This window comes from Anomaloglossus baeobatrachus, chromosome 4, assembly GCF_048569485.1.
Source record: "Anomaloglossus baeobatrachus isolate aAnoBae1 chromosome 4, aAnoBae1.hap1, whole genome shotgun sequence".
NCBI lineage: Eukaryota > Metazoa > Chordata > Amphibia > Anura > Aromobatidae > Anomaloglossus > Anomaloglossus baeobatrachus.
In genome coordinates this window covers 88,683,083-88,704,076 of record NC_134356.1, presented here as the reverse complement: position 1 = coordinate 88,704,076, position 20,994 = coordinate 88,683,083, and the positions used below count along the sequence as shown (strand labels likewise).

Here is a 20,994-nt window from a genome sequence, read left to right as displayed (position 1 = left end):
CCAGAATTTGAAACAGAAGGTATTAAGAAAAAGCCTTCTGTCTCAGCTTTCCATCGATGTGGCCACTATGCTTTGTAGTACCTCTTTAATGGTGTGTCTAGTTGTGCTGGTTGTGGCCGATCAATGCACCTTGATGAGCAATAATCGTCTATATAACAAGTCAAGCGCTCCTTTAAAGGTCTGTTTACACAGTCCGACCAACAATGATAAATGCAAAACGATTACTAATGCTATTCTTTTGTAGCCATTTGGCATCACTTTCTCTGCAGCTCATCCCCTGTTTATACACACAGAAACAGAAGGTATTTAGAAAAAGCCTTCTGTCACAGCTTTACACTGATGAGGCCACTATACTTTGTGGTGGACCACCTCTAAGTGTAAAAAGCAGAAAAAAGGACCCTATGGAGCTGCGAGCCACCTATACTTCTGGAGTAAAAAAAAGACCTAACTTCACTCAAACCTGAATTTCCCATTCTTGGGAAGGACATATTTTTCAGCAAATACATTTATAGTCAAGTTTTACCATCCGAAATAGAAAATGATATCTTCATTTAAGTTACCATGAAGAAAATTATAGAAAGTGACAGATGTGTTATTTACGATGGATAAAAACGTAAAAAGAAGGTTTTCAAAGTACAAATGTGGGATTTGTACCAACACTACACATATAAAAGTACTGTGCAAAAGTTGTGTTTCATTTCAGCTATGTGAACATAAGTCTTTTTTCTCTCCTTGAAGTAGAACATGATTTATTTGATCCTTCTGCCCAAAGCATAATCCTATTCTGCAGTTATAAAGAGGAATTAGGCTGTTTCTGTTGCTTTCAGAAGTCGGGTCTGCCCAACAGATGTTTTCAGTTCGGCAGCTGCACCACTAGAAGTACTGTAGATTGTTTTCCTAATGCAGTTTGACTTTTAGTCCTTTTATAAATAGGCTTATTTTCTGAAATGTATCTTGATCACCAGAGTCTATAATGGGGAAATACTACTATTCCACTGGTGAAAACAAAAAAAAAAATCAAACTTATGTTGTCAATTTGAGCTATTACGACCGAAAAACCATTGTTCATAACCTGCGTCTGGTTTTGCAACTCGGCCCCATTAACTTCAATGTGAGCTGAGAAAACTAGGCAAAGGCCTAAAAGACAGACATCATGGTAGAAAAAAAAAAAAAATCAGACACATTTTTAATCCTAAATATTACATTATGTCCCCACGGTTCTACTGAACTAAAGAAGGGCACAATATGCCGTCTGGAGAAATGAACATATACAGAAATGGAGCAGAAGTAAGGAACAGATGCGAAGGGAGCAGGCTACATAAAACACTTCTGGCTGCGCTACATTTAATATACATCTATAGATGGATAGGTTTGTTATTTTTTTTTTACACATTAACTAAATTATCTGTGCTGCATCGTCAATGTGCGCTATAGAAATACATTTTTCACGGTTTTACTATTGTAGATATTTTCTGACACATTGCTCCGATCATTGTAATGAATGGAAGAGAGTAAAGGGGGCTTTACACGCTATGATATCGCTAACTTATTATCATCGGGGTTACGGTGTTTGTGACGCACATCCGGCACCGTTAGCGACATCGCAGCGTGTGACATGTACGAGCGACCTTAAACGATCGCAAAAGAGGTAAAAATCGTTTGTCATGGAGAGGTCGTTCTAAAACAAAATATTGTTATTTGGGCACTAGCGATGTTGTTCGTCGTTCCTAGGGCATCACACATCGCTATGTGTGACAACGCAGGAGCGACGAACATCTCCTTACCTCCGTCCACCGGCAATGCGGAAGGAAGGAGGTGGGTGGGATGTTACGTCCCGCTCATCTCCGCCCCTCCGCTTCTATCGGCCGCTTAGTAACGCCGCAGTGACGTCGCTATGACGCCGAACGCACCGCCGCCATGAGGGAGGGATTGTTCGGCGGTCACAGCGACGTCGCTGACAAGGTATGTGCGTGTGACGCTGCCGTAGCGATAATGTTCACTACGGCAGTGATCACCACATATCGCACATACGACGGGGGCGGGTGCTATCGCACTCAACATTGCTAGCAAACGTTAGCGATGTCGCAGCGTGTAAAGCACCCTCAAGTCCCATTCTTAGCTAAAGTGGGTAATAAGGAGCTTTTTCCTTTAATCTACCAATTACTTTTTCATGTCTTGACCTGACTATGGCTAACATGGACAAGGCAGACATGGAAGGGTATTAGAGTGCAAATAATGTTATGGTAGATAAAAATTTATACAAGTCTTATTACTTGAGTGCCCAAAGAAAACTTTCTAAAATGTCAATATCTGCTAATGCTCTTCTAATAAGGCTCCCTTCACATGTCTCCCGTACATGTGGTGTCTGTTTCCACACGTACTGGAAAGACGGACACATGTAGGAGGGTATATTTGCACGTCCATGTTTTGACATGGACTGTGTGGAGCACACACGTGTTCATGTGCGGCACATGGAGACATGTTCGTTTTTATTGGCAGCACGGATGTCACATGGACCGCACACTGATGGGATCCGTGTGCCATCAGTGTAACTAAAATGTGAAATTAAATGGATTTTTAAACTTGCCTATCTCCATCGCTGCTGTTGCTTCTGGGTCCTGCTCATTATGCCTCATGAATATTCACTGCACTGTCTGCAGACCCAAAAGCAACAGAAGCTCCTGAGACAGCAGCAACAGAGACAGGCAAGTATACAAAGTTCATGCTGTCCATGTGCTATCCGGATGTCACACAGATAGCACACGGACAGCACACTGATGGCTCACACACTGACACACGGATTGCCCATGGAACTCCACAACGGACTGAAAATTGTTCAGTTTTTGCACAGACGTGCGAAGGAGGCGTAAAACAGGAAAAAAAAGAAAACGTTGATGCATTAATTGCAAATCCTGGATGTAAAATACACTGCAGACAAAGTAAAGGGAAAAAACACACAATACTAATTATTATTATTTTATAGGAATTTTCTCAAAAAGAACTCAAAGCACCGTATGTAAAAGCTAAGTAGCCAACATAGGCGAAAAGCATTTCAAAAATTGGCCTAGGTTTAAGTATTTAAAGGGATTTTCCCCACAAACAAAGTTAGAAAAAGCTTGGGAACAAATTGCCTTTAATTACTTTTTGCAACACTCGCCGGTGTTGAGTCGAGCAGGAGTAGGAGTGGACCAACTGTACCATGTGGGGGACATCAGGCTTACACTTTGGTATGAGGGGCTTGACTAAGTCCTGTCTGCCAGCCATTCTCGCAACAGGCAAAGCTTGTACAGACTGGTATGGTGGGCACAAAAGGGACAGATAGGTATGGGGAGGCGGACTCAAGAAAAGGTAATGGGACAGGAGCACAGGACCTGACAACTAGCTAGCAGACAGATGACTAAATAAGGACGTTGAGCAGGCACCTCCCCTAGTGGGAGGATGCTTTAAGTACCTAATGCCTCTCAGCCATTGGCCGAGGCACTTTTAGCAAATAGCTTGTAGGCCTTATAAGAGGAGGACATGTGTGTGCGCGCGCCCTAAGACCACACCCAGGGAATCTGTGCTGCATGCACAGGCCCCGGGAGGAGGAAGAAGCAGGAGCACATGTGGATGGCCGTGGGAGTGCGGGGAAGGGTGCAGCCCGGCCGCGGCAGTGAGTGAGTCTGCATCCCTGATAGGGAGAGGCAAGGTAGGATAATGCAAAGACGCCGGCGCTACAGATTTACTGCATTCAAATTCTATAACTTCAATTACGAAAAGCTGGGCTGCTGTAAAAAGTGTAAAATGTAAGACAACGAGAATGCAATGATATGGAAATCTCTTACAGCCATATTATATTCACAAAAGAACAGACAGCTGAGATCAAAAGTTGAAAGTTTAATATTTTTTCTATTTAATTTGAAATAATGAACTTATTTAGAAATTGATGGCAGCAGCACATTTCAAAAAGTTGGAACAGGGGTAACAAAAGACTGAAAAAATAAGGTAAAACAGCTGAAGGGTCAATTTTCAACTAAGTCACATGACCGTATAGAGAGAGCATGTTAGAGAGGCAGAGTTTCTTCGAAGCAAAGATAGTCAAACTGTGAATACCTGCATCTAAAAATTGGGGAACAATGTAAAAAAAATTTCCGCAATGTAAATTTGCAAACATTTTGACTATTCCACCATCTATCGTAAATGTGACCAAAAGATTCAAAGATTGTGGAGGAATTTATGTGCACAAGAGACAAGGCTGACAGTGAATATTGGATGCTTATGATCTACAGGCTCTCAGGCAGCACTGCATTAAAAACAGGCATGGTTCGACTACACAAATCAATTCATTGGCTCAAGAATACTTCCAGAAATCACTGTCTGTGAATATAGTTTTCTGAGCAATCCACAAGTTCAAGCTCTATCATGCAATGAAGAAGCCATATATCAGCACAATTCAGAAACACAGCCTGTTATAAAAAGAGAGAGAGGATGCCAACAATAGTAAACATGGCCCTGCCCCATCTTTTGTAGATGTGTTGTTGCCATCAATTACTAAATAAATTTAATTATTTTCAATCAAATGGAACATTTACTGATTTTCAACTTCTGGTGTTAGTTCTATGTTCTTCTGGAATAAGAGATTTACAAATAATGCATTTTTGTTTTCTATACATTTTACAAAGCGTCCAAACATTTTTGGAATAGGGGTTGTATTAAAGGGAATCGGTCACCAGATTGTTCATCTATAAAATCAAAACTAGCACCTTCAGCAGCGCCTGCGCTGCATTCCATAAAGGTGCATGTTATCTCTTGCCTCCCCCTGTATACCTCCAAATGCCTTTGAAAATCTCCTGCGCTGTATGTAATCTGGATGGCCAGGTCTGATGGGTGGGCTTCTTCTACCTGTCTGTGCAGACAGCAGTCCTCTTGTTAAGATTGTTATTGTAGCGCCTGGTCCCACCAGACCCCGTCGGGGGCGCGCTCCCTCATATTTGCCCAGTCCCAGCATGGTTCCCACGTGCACTCCCGGTCATAGCCCCAGGCAGCGACGGCCTTCCTCTTACCGGTCCCATGGCTCTGCAGGAGCTGCCCCTGGTCCGGGTCCTGCTGTACGTCCTGCTCCCAGGCCTGCTGCAGCCTCTTCCTGTCTCCCGTCCTCACACAGAATTGCAGTGACTCTAGGCTGCGCGTGAGGCCATGCACCCTTTCTTAAAGCGGTATGCCCTGTTTTCTGGAAGTGACCTCAGAGGTCACCTGTTACCTAATGGGTATTTAGGTTCACCTCCCCCGGCAGCAGGCGCCCGAGCAACGCTTCCATTAGAGTTTTGCCAGTGTCCAGACCCCTTTGTGCTGTTATCTGTGCATTTGATACCTGGTTCTAATCGCTTGTCTCACCGTAGTGCCATCCATACCATTCTGGCTGTGGACGTCACTGCTCATACCTGCAGTGGACGTCACCGTGCCCTACCTGCCGTGGACATTATCTGTGCCGTACCTACTGTGGACGCCACCTGCTGTGAACATCTCCGGTGCCATTCCCATGTTCTGCCGGCTGCGGACGTCACAACTTTGCTACACCTGGCCTTACAGAGACTCCTACTACCGGTTCCTGGCTGCCGTGCATTTAGGCCTTCTGGGGAGGCGCCGCACAGTCCCTGTATAGGGGTTCGCTGCTGGTCGCCTTCTCAGGGGAGTCCGGTGCACGGTCCAGTGGGTCCACCTCCGGACGCTTGACGCTCCTCGGTGAGCCTAACAGTTATGTTATGAAGTTGTTGGGTGAAATGTAGCGCCTGCACAGAAATCTTGCCGTTCTGCGCATGCGCAATTATATATTAGGCTCTTCTGCAGTAGGGTAGAGCAAAGTGTGTCTGTGCGAGCTGGTGATGTCTCTGCGCAGGTGCCAGATTTTAGCTGACTGCGGATGAGGCAGGAGGCATCATCCATGTCAACGATAACAGGAGGACAGCCATCAGCGTAGAGAGGAAGGACAGATGCCGCAGCAAGCACGCCCATTGGACTGGATCGTCCAGGTTTACATACAGCACACCAGATTTTCAAAAGGTATTTGGAGGGTGTACAGCAAGAGTCAGGAGATAACATGCACCTTTATGGAATACAGCACAGGCGCTGCTGAAGGTGGTAGTTTTGGTTTATACATGAAAAATCTGATGACCGACTTACTTTAAATAAGTCTGTGTCCAGAAAATTAATAGGAGTTACTCTAAACTTCCTGAAATGTATAGTCATCCTTTATAAAAGTAAGGATAAGCATCACTGTCTGAGTTTCTTTTCATAGCCTTTTTAGAGTAGACATAAGATTGATGCAGGCTTGAATATATTTAGAATCGTAGACAAGTCAGTAATAAGAAACTGGCTGGAACACAACAGTTGGAGATCACCTGTAAAGTAGGGATTGTTTGCAAACATATACAGTGCCTTGCAAAAGTATTCGGCACCCTTGAATTTTTCAACCTTTTCTCACATTTCAGGCTTCAAACAAAGATAAAAAGTTTAATGTTATGGTGAAGAATCAACAACAAGTGGGACACAATTGTGAAGTTGAACAAAATGTATTGCTTATTTTAAACTTTAAAAAAAAAACAAAAAACTGAAAATTGGGGTGTGCAATATTATTCATCCCCTTTAAGTTAATACTTTGAAAAAAACAGAGAAAAATTGTATGAAAAATACCCTGAATAATAATGAATAAACTGCAAGTGCTTAATAACAGGGTACTTGGTATATACATTTTTGCAAAAACGTAAGAAGCCGTCCCACCTCGTCACCGTGTAACCATCTGGGACGGTCCCTAACCAACTAAAGTTAAAACCATTATACATACTTGACTTGTGTCTATCAAAACTCCAATGTGAATGGTAACAAGTGGTCAGCTGGGTCCCAGATTAAATACACAGCGCAGTGGGAAGCAATTAGTTGTTTAGCCTCAGTAAAGGGAGGGCTGCACCCCCAACTTGCAATAAAGCAAGATAGACAAAAAACACCAAAAACTGAGCTGTAACAGTTTATTCATTATTATTCAGGGTATTTTTCATACAATTTTTCTCTTTGTTTTTTTCTTGTCTAGAGGCTGCCATTTACATGCTTGTGATGTTGCATGTTTACTGTTTTTTTTTGTTGCAGCTCAGTTTTTTTTTGTCTGCCATCTTGCTTTATTGCAAGTTGGGGGCGCAGCCCTCCTTCTACTGAGGCTGAACAACTAATTGTTTCCCACTTTGCTGTGTATTTAACCCCTTAACGACCCATGACGTACTGGGTACGTCATGGATCGTGTGCCGGTAAGCCCCGCCCCTGCCGCCGGCGAGACGCACACATATCAGCTGTTATCAACAGCTGACGTGTGCCTGCTAGCCGCGGGTGGAATCGCTTCCACCCGCGGCCATTAACCCCTTACATTTCGCTGCCAAAGTCTTGGCAGTGATATGTATATGGGCGCCGCCATGACAGTGACTTACCCCACCCCCACCGGAAGTCACGTGAAATGATCACGTGACTTTCAGCGGTTGCCATGGTAGCACAGGGTCATGTGATGACGCCTGTAGCTAACATGACTCACTTCCTCTCAATGCCGGAATACAGCCGGCATTGAAAGTGAAGCTGCAAATCTGCAGTTCTCAGCTCTGTAGCCGAGATCTGCAGATAGTGCAGAGCGATTGGATTGCTGATCACAATAGCCCCCTAGGGGGACTAATAAAATAAAAAAAAAAAAAAAAGTAAAAAAAAAAAAGTTTTAAAAAATTAAAAAAAAATAAAAAAACCTAAAAGTTCAAATCACCCCCCTTTCACCCCATTGAAAATTAAAAGGGTTAAACAAAAAAAATACACACATTTGGTTTCGCCACGTTCAGAAATGCCCGATCTATCAAAATATAAAATCAATGAATCTGATCAGTAAACGGCGTAGCAGCAAAAAAATTCCAAACGCCAAAATTACGTTTTTTTGGTTGCCGCAAATTTTGCGCAAAATGCAATAACAGGCGATCAAAACGTAGCATCTGCGCAAAAATGGTACCGTTAAGAACGTCAGGTCGAGACGCAAAAAATAAGCCATCACTGAGCCTCAGATCCTGAAAAATGAGAACGCTACGGGTTTTGGAAAATGGCGCAAAACGTGCTCCACGTTTTTTGGACAAGCTTGTGAATTTTTTTTAACCCCTTAGATACAAGTAAACCTATACATGTTTGGTGTCTACAAACTCGCACCGACCTGAGGCATCACATAGATACCTCAGTTTTACCATATAGTGAACACTGTGAATAAAATATCCCAAAAACTATTGTACAATCCCACTTTTTTTGCAATTTTTCCGCACTTGGAATTTTTTTGCCGTTTTCCAGTACACTATAATGGTAAAACTTATGGTTCCATTTAAAAGTACCACTCGTCCCGCAAAAAACAAGCCCTCATATGGCAAGATTGATGGAAAAATAAAAAAGTTACGCCTCTCGGAAGAAGGGGAGCAAAAAACAAACGCAAAAACGGAAAGTGCCCGGGGGCTGAAGGGGTTAATCTGGGACCCAGCTGACCACTTGTTACCATTCACATTGGCGTTTTGATAGACACAAGTCAGGTATGTATAATGGTTTTAACTTTAGTTGGTTAGGGACCGTCCCAGATGGGTACACCATGACGAGGTGGGACGGCTTCTTACGTTTTTGCAAAAATGTATATACTAAGTACCCTGTTATTAAGCACTTACAGCTTATTCATTATTATTCAGGGTATTTTTCATACAATTTTTCTCTTTGGTTTTTTCTTGTCTAGAGGCTGCCATTTACATGCTTGTAATGTTGCATGTTTACTGTTTTTTTTGTTACAGCTCAGTTTTTTGGTGTTTTAAGTTAATACTTTGTAGCACCACCTTTTGCTGCGATTACAGCTGCAAGTCGCTTGGGGTATGTTTTGCAGATCGAGAGACTGAAATTCTTGCCCATTCTTCCTTTGTAAACAGCTGGAGCTGAGTGAGGTTGGATGGAGAGTGTTTGTGAACAGCAGTTTCCAGCTCTTTCCACAGATTCTCGATTGGATTCAGGTCTGGACTGTGACTTGGCCATTCTAACACCTGGATATGTTTATTTGTGAACCATTCCATTGAAGATTTTGCTTTATGTGTGGGATCATTGTCTTGTTGGAAGGCAAATCTCCGTCCCAGTCTCAGGCCTTTTGCAGAAACCAACAGGTTTTCTTCAAGAATGGTCCTGTATTTGGCTCCATCCATCTTCCCATCAATTTTAACCATCTTCCCCGTCCCTGTTGCAGAAAAGCAGGCCCAAACCATGATGCTGCCACCACCATGTTTGACAGTGGGGATGGTGTGTTCAGGGTGATGAGCTGTGTTGCTTTTACGCCAAACATATCGTTTGGCATTGTGCCCAAAAAGTTCGATTTTGGTTTCATCTGACCAGAGCACTTTGTTCCACATGTTTGGTGTCTCCCAGGTGGCTTGTGGCAAACTTTAAACAATACTTTTTATGGATATCTTTGAGAAATGGCTTTCATCCTGCCGCTCTTCCATAAAGGCCAGATTTGTGCAGTGTACAACTGATTGTTGTCAGCTGTAGATCTCTGCAGTTCATCCAGAGTGATCATGGGCCTCTTGGCTGCATCTCTGATCAGTCTTCTCCTTGTTTGAGATGAAAGTTTGGATGGTCGGCCGGGTCTTGGTAGGTTTGCAGTGGTATGATACTCCTTCCATTTCAATATGATCACTTGCACAGTGCTTCTTGGGATGTTTAAAGTTGTGGAAATCCTTTTGTAACCAAATCCAGCTTTAAACTTCTCCACAACAGGACCTGCCTGTTGTGTTCCTTTTGTCTTCATGATGTTATCTGCACTTTAAACAGAACACTGAGACTATCACAGAGCAGGTGCATTTATACGGAGACTTGATTACACACAGGGGGATTATATTTATCATCATCAGTCATTTAGGACAACATTGGATCATTCATAGATCCTCAATGAACGTCTGGAGTGAGTTTGCTGCACTGAAAGTAAAGGGGATGAATAATATTGCACGTCCCACTTTTCAGTAAATATTTTAAAAAAAAAGTTTAAAACAAGCAATAAATTTCGTTCAACTTCACAATTGTGTCCGACTTGTTGTTGATTCTTCATTCTTCACCATAAATTAAAATTTTTATCTTTATGTCTGAAGCCTGAAATGTGGGAAAAGGTTGAGAAATTCAAGGGGGCCGAATACTTTCGCAAGGCACTGTACACAAAACTGTAGCATCAGACTAAACAAATTATGACCGTAAGTCGGTTTTTTTTGTCTAATTATATTATATATATACAGTTAGGTCCAGAAATATTTGGACAGTGACACAATTTTCGCGAGTTGGGCTCTGCATGCCACCACATTGGATTTGAAATGAAACCTCTACAACAGAATTCAAGTGCAGATTGTAACGTTTAATTTGAAGGTTTGAACAAAAATATCTGATAGAAATTGTAGGAATTGTACACATTTCTTTACAAACACTCCACATTTTAGGAGGTCAAAAGTAATTGGACAAATAAACCAAACCCAAACAAAATATTTTTATTTTCAATATTTTGTTGCGAATCCTTTGGAGGCAATCACTGCCTTAAGTCTGGAACCCATGGACATCACCAAACGCTGGGTTTCCTCCTTCTTAATGCTTTGCCAGGCCTTTACAGCCGCAGCCTTCAGGTCTTGCTTGTTTGTGGGTATTTCCGTCTTAAGTCTGGATTTAAGCAAGTGAAATGCATGCTCAATTGGGTTAAGATCTGGTGATTGACTTGGCCATTGCAGAATGTTCCACTTTTTTGCACTCATGAACTCCTGGGTAGCTTTGGCTGCATGCTTGGGGTCATTGTTCATCTGTACTATGAAGCGCCGTCCGATCAACTTTGCGGCATTTGGCTGAATCTGGGCTGAAAGTATATCCCGGTACACATCAGAATTCATCCGGCTACTCTTGTCTGCTGTTATGTCATCAATAAACACAAGTGACCCAGTGCCATTGAAAGCCATGCATGCCCATGCCATCACGTTGCCTCCACCATGTTTTACAGAGGATGTGGTGTGCCTTGGATCATGTGTCGTTCCCTTTCTTCTCCAAACTTTTTTCTTCCCATCATTCTGGTACAGGTTGATCTTTGTCTCATCTGTCCATAGAATACTTTTCCAGAACTGAGCTGGCTTCATGAGGTGTTTTTCAGCAAATTTAACTCTTGCCTGTCTATTTTTGGAATTGATGAATGGTTTGCATCTAGATGTGAACCCTTTGTATTTACTTTCATGGAGTCTTCTCTTTACTGTTGACTTAGAGACAGATACACCTACTTCACTGAGAGTGTTCTGGACTTCAGTTGATGTTGTGAACGGGTTGTTCTTCACCAAAGAAAGTATGCGGTGATCATCCACCACTGTTGTCATCCGTGGACGCCCAGGCCTTTTTGAGTTCCCAAGCTCACCAGTCAATTCCTTTTTTCTCAGAATGTACCCGACTGTTGATTTTGCTACTCCAAGAATGTCTGCTATCTCTCTGATGGATTTTTTCTTTTTTTTTCAGCCTCAGGATGTTCTGCTTCACCTCAATTGAGAGTTCCTTAGACCGCATGTTGTCTGGTCACAGCAACAGCTTCCAAATGTAAAACCACACACCTGTAATCAACCCCAGACCTTTTAACTACTTCATTGATTACAGGTTAACGAGGGAGACGCCTTCAGAGTTAATTGCAGCCCTTAGAGTCCCTTGTCCAATTACTTTTGGTCCCTTGAAAAAGAGGAGGCTATGCATTACAGAGCTATGATTCCTAAACCCTTTCTCCGATTTGGATGTGAAAACTCTCATATTGCAGCTGGGAGTGTGCACTTTCAGCCCATATTATATATATAATTGTATTTCTGAACATGTTTTTGTAAACAGCTAAAATAACAAAACTTGTGTCACTGTCCAAATATTTCTGGACCTAACTGTATATATAAATATAAAATGCAGAAGTGAAGAGGTGCTTACAATGTCTAATGTGCACTGATTTACATAATAAGCTTTCCTGAAAACAGTTTTCATGGAATATGGGTCTTCCACATGTTGTGATGTTAGTTACATGTGTGAGAATAGTGGGTGTACCATTATTATTTTAGAGTTTACCTCTAGATACTTAAAGTTTAGATACATTGTAAATAAAGTAAAATTAGGTGAATTTGCTACTTGGTGGTCTTAAAATCCCATTAATCAAAAAAATTCCAAGTGGATAAACAGGAGTGTTACTTTATTATTGAGCACAAGTACAGATGTGTCCTTCCCTACCTTCACTTGGTTTAACATATCCAGAAATGTGTATCACAATATATGAATAGCATTTTTTAAAAACATGATTTTCTAATATTCGATCACAAGATATGAATGTTGCATGTATGTGTGTTTGGCCACCCAGTGGTTGCGGTGGGAGTTTCAGCTGGTCAAGGGTTTTCAGTAGAGATGAGCGAATCTTCTTAAATTTGAATTCACCGAATATAAACCAAAACTTAGATTCCAATGTAAATAAATGTGCTTAAAAGCTCAGTACTGGAAAGTTATTAATTGATGGGAAAATACACATGGGGAGAGGAGAGAGAACCTCACTGACCATATGAGCTTACACTTCACAGGCAATAAAAATAAAACCCTGCCGACAATAACAGCTTACAATTTGCATGTGAGAAAGAAAGAAAAAATGACCATAAGAGCTTGCACCCTGCAGAAGAAACAATTAAGGGTGCTTTACACGCTGCAACATCGCTAGCGATAGCACGATAGCACCCACCCACGTCGCTGTTTCGTCATGGGGGTGATCGCTGCCGTAGCGAACAATATCGCTACGGCAGAGTCACACTCACATACCTGCTTAGCGACGTCACTGGAGGCTCGTTCTGCGTTACTAAGCGGCCGCCCAATAGCAGATATGGGGCGGAGATGAGCGGCCGGAAGATGCCGCCCACCTCCTTCCTTCCTCATTGCCGGTGGACGCAGGTAAGGAGATGTTCGTCGTTCCTGCGGTGTCACACATAGCGATGTGTGATGCCGCAGGAACAACGAACAACCAGCGGCATGCACTACCAACGATATTATGAAAAGGAGCGACGTGTCAACAATCCACGATTTTTGACATTTTTGCGATCGTTGATCGTCGCTCCTAGGTGTCACACGCTGCGATGTCGCTAATGACGCTGGATGTGTGTCACAAACACCGTGACCCCGACGATATATCGTTAGCGATGTCGCAGCGTGTAAAGCACCCTTTAGGGCCAGAGTCACACTTGCGAGTGACTCGGCGAGTCTCGCATCAGCATCACCGGGCACGGACGCTCACGGTCTTGACAAGAACAGGTCGGCTGTGTGTTTCTATACAGCTGAGACGCTCCTGTCAGGAGAGTGTGCGGCCGTGCCTGGTGATGCCGATGCAAGACTCGCCGAGTCACTCGAAAGTGTGACTCTGGCCTTACCCAATGACTCTGGTGATCAAAGTGTGCTCTACTGGGAACCACTAAGGCTAAGTTCACACATCCTGTGTTTTCAATCCGTCAGGTCCGTCAGCAACGGATCAGTCATTTTCAAGATGTCAACTGATGCAACTGATGTGTTTTTCACAGGATTCCTTTCACAGGAATCCTGTGAAAAAACGGATCAGTTGCGTCCGTTACATCCGCTGTGCGTCCGTTTTTTGACGGATCAGTCATGATCCGTCTGTGTTTGGGACAGCCCAGTGGGCGTGCCAAGCATGCTGGGCATGCTCAGTAGAGCATGACGGAATCCTGCGCTGGATTCCGTTGTAAGACGGATTACGACGGAATCCAGCACCATAGACATGCATTACAAGCTTGACGGATGGCGACGGATTCCTGCGCGGCGCGTTAATTTTGACGGCCCGAAAAACGTTACATTCTGCGTTGCTCCCCGCTCGGCGGTCAGTCAAAAACGACGGACCGCGACGCAGCGGATGCAACGCAGGGTCATCAGTCGCAATCCGTCGCTAATAGAAGTCTATGGGGAAATACAGGATTCCTGCAAAATATTTTGCAGGTTACCGTAATTCCCCAAGGCGACGGATTGTGACTGATGCAAAACACAGGATGTGTGAACTTAGCCTAATCTGTGGAGGCCCAGGTATTGACCCCCAGTGTACAAAGTATGATAAGACCCTAGATATCATAGATGCAGGGAATTATGGGGAAGCTCGCATTGCAACACAAATAAAGTTTTCCTGCTCTGTGATGTTTCAAAAGTTTTATTTTGCGAAGAGTGAATTGAATCTCAAAATATTAGAATTTGTTTGAAAACATGAATTTCAGGAAATTCGACTCAAACTCGATTCTTTGCAAATCGATCCATCTCTAGTTTTGAGGACGTCATGATATACTATTGACTACACCTTCACGCAGATTTTAACTGTTCATTTGCTTCCTAAATGGAAACTTGAGCAACTTTCATCAATAAAAAAAAAAAGTTCTACAAATTTGCTGTTACACAGCGCCTGTATATCCTTTAATTAGGTGGGTGATCTGCAAAAAAGGATACAAATCAGAGCTCCTATGCTTTACAGTATTCTGCGCTCTCCTACATATAAAAGGTGGGGAGAGAAGGGGTTAGGATTGCTTACAGATTTGCAGTGGAGACAAAGGAAAGTATCTAAAGTTTTATGGAGGGCAGAGAAAACAGACTGTAGACTGGGAGGAAAGCACATGGAGTGGAAATAAGGACAGTATTGGAGTTTTGCAAATATATGAATAATGCTAAGATAACAGATACCTAAATACACAGAGCTTCCAACCCATGTGTATTAAAAAGAGAGGTATAAGACCACAAAACAAAAATATGAAACTTGGATCAGGACACAAAGTGATTATCATGGAGCCTTATAATCAAAGAAGGAATGAAGATTACAAAGTGAAACTTTTGGAATTTTTTTTTGTCACCTAAATGTAATCACGAACATCTGAAAAATATATATATTTTTGATGTAAAATGTGCTCATAGCTTTTAACAAAACTCAATCAAAAGTGGACACCTGTAAAAAGTCGGCTGTGCGCAGTTGGTGACAAGAGGTCATCTGTGGGCAGCTGGTGACAAGAGGTCATCTGTGGGCAGCTGGTGACAAGAGGTTGATAACTGTACAGATTTCTAACATATTATTAAGTATTCCTCTGGCCCTGGAGCCAAAATAAGTAAAGATGAGTAAATGAATTTGTCAGGGCCTGGTCAAGTGGTCACGTTATTAGTCTGTGGCTCCCAGATGGAAGCCCTGAAAACTGCCTCCTATGTGCCAGTATAGTCAGCTTTACCATTGGCTCTTTGACTAATAGGCCAATAGGAGCGGGTAGAAGGAGATTTTCAAGGCTACAGTCCAGTGGCTAAGGAATACTGACATAGCTGCTGGAATGAAACCTGCAAATTTGCTCAACTCTAAAAAAGTATTGAAAAACAACGGTGTAAATGTCCCAGTGTCCTCATGTTGATACTAGAAGCCATGCATTGTAGGCCGTAATGGCTGCCAAGGTCTTGCTTGCCATCCAAATCTTACTACAGAAAGCCACTTGGTAAGTATCCATGAGTGTTTGGAAGTAGAAGTTTGTATGTAAATGTCGATGTCCCATCGTGCAGCCTATTTGATCATCTAGAATGTGTTCATTGCGTTCCTTATTCTGACAAGTTGTTCCTGAGAACTGTCAACACTTATCAGACATGTTTGCAGCTCCTAGGAAGAACTTGTCAGAATAAGGAATGCAATGTACAGATTCGAGATGATCAAATATGTGTCGATTGGACATCAACGCATAAATACAAACCTATACTTTCAAACAGTGAGCTCCAATAATGTAGTGGTCCAATAACCCTATCCTGGCATCCACCGTACATGTGAAGTTGGTAGAAAAAAAAAAATATAAAATGTGATCAAAATTTTATATAGAGCCCAAAATTATATCAAAAGGTGAGCTTACAAGTTTCAATAAAACTAATAGAGGAATTGCGAGTTTTTTCACCGCATCTTCAATTTTCAGTACACAATATAGTAAGATGAATGATGTAATTCAAAACTACAACAACTTTTCCTTTAAAAAAACAACAAAAACAAAAAAAAACAGCCTTTATACGGTTATGTCAGAGTAACAAGAAGAATAGGAAGAAAAAGAAAACCTCAAAAAAAGTAAAATTGGCTGTCGTGGGAAGAGGTTAGAGGAAGAGGGTACAGTACCATAAAACCATCATCAGAGCAGTATAGACACTGAACTAGAGAATTCTCTGATATTTCACCTCTGAAGAATACAGAATAGTGAGTACATACTATAAAATTACTGACAACTCAGTACCAGAGATGAAAGCAATACATCTATGATGTTACTGATTTTTTTTATGTACTACTTGTACCCTGTAAAACGTGACTTTACATTTGAAGATCATCGCTACCAGCTGCCACATTAAAATATCACTCACCTTCCGCTACCAATTGAAGGGAACGCGATTGATTTGATTTTTTTCTCATCCGCCAAAGCCAAGCAGTTCTTCACTGTCTTTTCCAGTAGTTCTTCACACTTGTCAGAGCCCCAGCTCGGGCTGTTGCAGTGGATTACAAACTTTGCCGGCAATCCATGACCTGAACTTACTGCGGCTGATCAGACACGGGGGAGAAGAAATAACAGTGTAAGAAAGGATATAGTAATTGGAACCATTCCCCGTGTGCTCCATTTCTCCTGTTGTGTGACAATGGGATCCCTCATAGATTACAGATGATAGTTGAACATTTTGATCAGCTTATAGGCAAAAAGTTCCTTCTAGAAAATATTTCAATAGGATAAGGCACTTCTACCCAAAAATAATTGCTAGGGTGCTCAGGTAGGTTTCTGAACCATATGTAGCAAAATATAAACAAGGCACTCCTAGATCCAGTGAAAAAAATATTTTTTATTAAATACTCAATGTAGTTAGACGTTGCGGCTCACACATGGCCTTCATCAGTAATGGAAACAAATTAACAAAATATACAAAATTACCAGAAAGTAAATAAAATAAAATATATGTATATATAGTGTCATTTATCCATAGAAGAACAACTGTCTGGATAGTGATGCACAAGATAAAAGTAGAGAAGACCAGTAAAATTGGGGAACATCACATGAATAGATACATACAATATATTAAAGAATCTGGATCCAAGAGGAAAAGCAAGAAAACAAGAGGGTGATGTGGGGAAAGAAAACCAAAACAGAAACTCAGGTGCTAGGTAACATGGGTGCACATCTCTATACTACCACTATTCTACTACCATTGTTTTCTGTTTTGGTTTTCTTTTATTTTATTTACTTTGTGGTAATTTTGTATATTTTGTTAATTTGTTTTTCAGTTAGGCTGGGTTCACACATAGCGATAGCGACAATGACGTCACTGTTATGTCACCATTTTCTATGACGCAACAGCGACCTTGTATGTCGCTGTTATCATCGCTGCTTAGCTGTCAAACACAGAGACGCAGCAGCGATCATAACGTCGCTACATGTGCAGAGAGCAGGGAGCCGCGCACACTGCTTAGCGCTGACTCCCTGAGCTCCTAGCTACAGTACACATCGGGTTAATTAACCCAATGTGTATTGCAGCTACATGTGCAGGGAGCAGCGCACACTGCTTAGCGCTGGCTCCCTGCGCTCCTAGGTACAGTACACATCGGGTTAATTAACCCGATGTGTACTGCAGCTACATGTGCAGAGAGCAGGGAGCCGGCACTGGCAGCGTGAGAACGGCGGAGGCTGCTAACGAAGGTAAATATTGGGTAACCACCTTGGTTACCCGATGTTTACCCTGGTTACAGCTTACCGCAGCTGCCAGATGCCGGCTCCTGCTCTCTGCTCGCTTCATTTCGTCGCTCTCTCGCTGTCACACACAGCGATCTGTGCGTCACAGCGGGAGAGCAACAATAAAAAAACGAACCAGGGCTGTGTGTAACGAGCAGCGACCTCACAGCAGGGGCCAGATCGCTGCTCAGTGTCACACACAGCGAGATCGCTAATGAGGTCACTGCTGCGTCACAAAAACCGTGACTCAGCAGCGATCTCAGCAGCGATCTCGCTGTGTGTGAAGCACCCCTTACTGATGAAGGCCATGTGTGGGCCGCAACATCTAACTACACTGAGTATTTAATAAAAAATATTTTTTCATTGGATCTAGGAGTGCCTTGTTTATATTTTCCTTCTAGAAAATAGGCATTGTCTAAAGTGGAAAACAAAAAAGTATTCAGCAACAAAACAAAAGTAAGCAACTCAATCTGTAGGTAGAAACAAGACCTTCTCACGTATGCAAGATTTATTTGGGTTGGCGCATACTACAAGTTTTAGCTATTTAATAGTTCCTGTGAATTCAGACAACTTTTTATTGTATATAGTAATTGGATAGATAATGTGATAAATATACAATAAGCTATTCCCTTCATTTAAAAATTACTTTGTCTAAGGCCCTGTGCCCACAGGAGCTTGCTTCTGCGGATTTTGCCGCGGAAAAATCTGGATTTTCCAGATAAATCCGCAGGTTTCAGCAAGTACAGACACTCCCCATGTTATCCTATGGGACATAGGGAGTGTCTGTGTCCATGCTGCTGAATGTGCGGCTGCGGAATATGCTGCGGAGGTCCCGCAGCCGCACATAACTGCATGTCAATTAATCTTGCGGAAATCCCGGACCTCCACTATGGAGATAGAGGCCGGGATGTCCGCAGGTAAATCGCATGAAAGTCAGCAGGATTATCGCAGCTATTCCACTGTACTACCGCAGCTAAAAATAGCTGCGGATGCCGGCGGGCAGCTGCGGTAAACCTGCGACTATACCTGCGGATATATCCGCAGGTACGAGCTCCCGTGGGCACATAGCCTTACATCTGAAAAATCACTTCTAAGTTATGGCAACTAGGTGTTTCCTTTTCCCTCTAACGTCCTCTTTGCTGCCTGTTGTCAAGTGTAATCCATCTTCAGAAGACCAGCTGCCCAGACGGGTTAAAGGGAACCTATCACCGGGATTTTCGTATATAAGCTAAAGCCAATGCTGTACTGGTGGTATCAGGCTGATTATCTACATACCATTAGTGGTCAGCTCGAATGTTTAAAGCGGGCTTTACACACTACAATAAATCTTACGATGTGTCGGCAGGGTCACGTCGTAAGTGACACACATCCGGCATAGTAAGTAATATTGTAGCGTGTAGAACCTACGTGTGATTGCGATTGAACAAAAAAAAAAACGTTCATCGCATGTACGTCGTTCAAATCCTAAAAACTGTACGTCGGGTTGTTCAATGTTCCCGAGGTAGCACACATCGCAGTGTGTAACACCCTGGGAACGATGAACTCAGCTTACCTGCGTCTCGCGGATCCCGCCGGCAATGCGGAAGGAAGGAGGTGGGCGGGATGTTTACGTCCCGCTCAACTCCGCCCCTCCACTTCTATTGGCCGGCTGCCGCATGACGTCGCTGAGACGCCGAACGTCCCTACCACTCCAGGAAGTGGATGTTCGCCGCCCACATCAAGGTCGTATGGAAGGGTAAGTACATGTGACGGGAAATAATAGTTTGTGCGACACGGTCAACAAATTGAACGTGCCGCACATACGATGGGGGCGGGTCACATCGCATACGATATCGTATGTGATATCGTAACGTGTACAGCAGGCTTTAGTTTTCAAATCCAAGAAAGTAAAGTTTATAAAATCAGCAGCATCTTGATTGGCATTTGCAACAGAGCAGATAATCTCTGGGTGGTTATTCATATGGATTCCCGTCCCCCTGTCTGTTGTTCCTCCCTCTCTCTGTTCTCTATGGTAAGTATTATACAAACGATTCACTGTGCTCAAGGACCTGTGTGAGGCCATACCCATGTGACCAGAAGGGGCGGGGCCTCAGCCAACAAAACTAGATACCGGGTCACATGGGTATGACCTCACATAGGTCCTTGAGCACAATGAATCGTTTGTATAATAACATAGAGAACAGAGAGGGAGGAACAACAGGCAGGGGAGTGGCAATCCATATGAATACCCCCCCCAGAGTAGTTGCTTAATTTATAAACTTTACTTTCTTGGATTTGAAAACCTAAACATCTAAGCTGACCACTAGTGGTATGTGGATAATCAGTCTGATAGTGCCAGAATAGCACTGGCTTTACTTTATATACGAGAATCCTGATGATTGGTTCCCTTTAAAGGATGTGGGAGGAAATACAATACAAAAAGGTTATCTATAAATGAGGCACAACCAGTAATCAAATAAAATCTACAAAACAGTAAGAGTTTGTTTACATCACCCCTCCAGCGGGGTTTGTCTTCTGCAATGGAGTGTCACTTTAAATGTCCCTAGAGGTACACTTACCCGATGGCAGTCAGAACTTACATTACAAGCTCTAGATGCAACTCTATGAGAGCCAGAATGAGGCTCTCATAGACCTGTATTGAGATGTGACCTCCAGCGTGCTCCAGCACACACTGACAAGTCCAAATTGCTAAAAATCGAAGGGAGTGGCGGCGAAAGATAAAGCCTCCAGAAGGTGAGTATTAGACAGGAGTCTAAAATTTAAAGCACCCCTCCAGCGGTGCAATAAAAAAAAAAACAAATGCTGGTGTGGTGCTTTAAAAGAGACCCCATCGGGAGATTCATGCTGCCCAAACCGCAGGTAGCGGGAAAATCAGCCTTTGCTGAATGATTGCTGTCAGGTAGATTGTTCCCTGAAACACTCTGGCTTGTCACTTCATTACCACCGGAGCTGTCGCAACGAGCCCACGAGGAAGCCCACTGACAACACGTGTCAGGGTTGCAGGCTTGAAGTCTGACAGAAAAGACTCAGGATTTAGGATACCGACTGTTTACTGGAGTCTTTACAGTAACTCTTACAATAATCTAGTGACCATTCATCCTTTCCTTTACCTGTGATCTCCTTATTTCTCACTACATTATAAGTGTAAATTACTGCAGTCAGTAGATGCACAATGTTATAGGCCCTATTTAAGTTGCCCCTC

The 20,994-nt window shown here is 42.8% G+C and overlaps 1 protein-coding gene across 2 annotated transcripts in view; it reads right to left on the bottom strand.

The window, feature by feature from the left end:
* MACROH2A1 (macroH2A.1 histone) overlaps positions 1 to 20,994 on the bottom strand; it is a 120,045-nt gene that overhangs the window by 12,470 nt on the left and 86,581 nt on the right. For both annotated transcript variants that reach the window (XM_075344456.1, XM_075344457.1), the window contains exon 8: positions 16,441 to 16,615. In XM_075344456.1, coding sequence (XP_075200571.1) covers positions 16,441 to 16,615 — 175 coding nt within the window. The remainder of the gene's footprint in view (positions 1 to 16,440; positions 16,616 to 20,994) is intronic.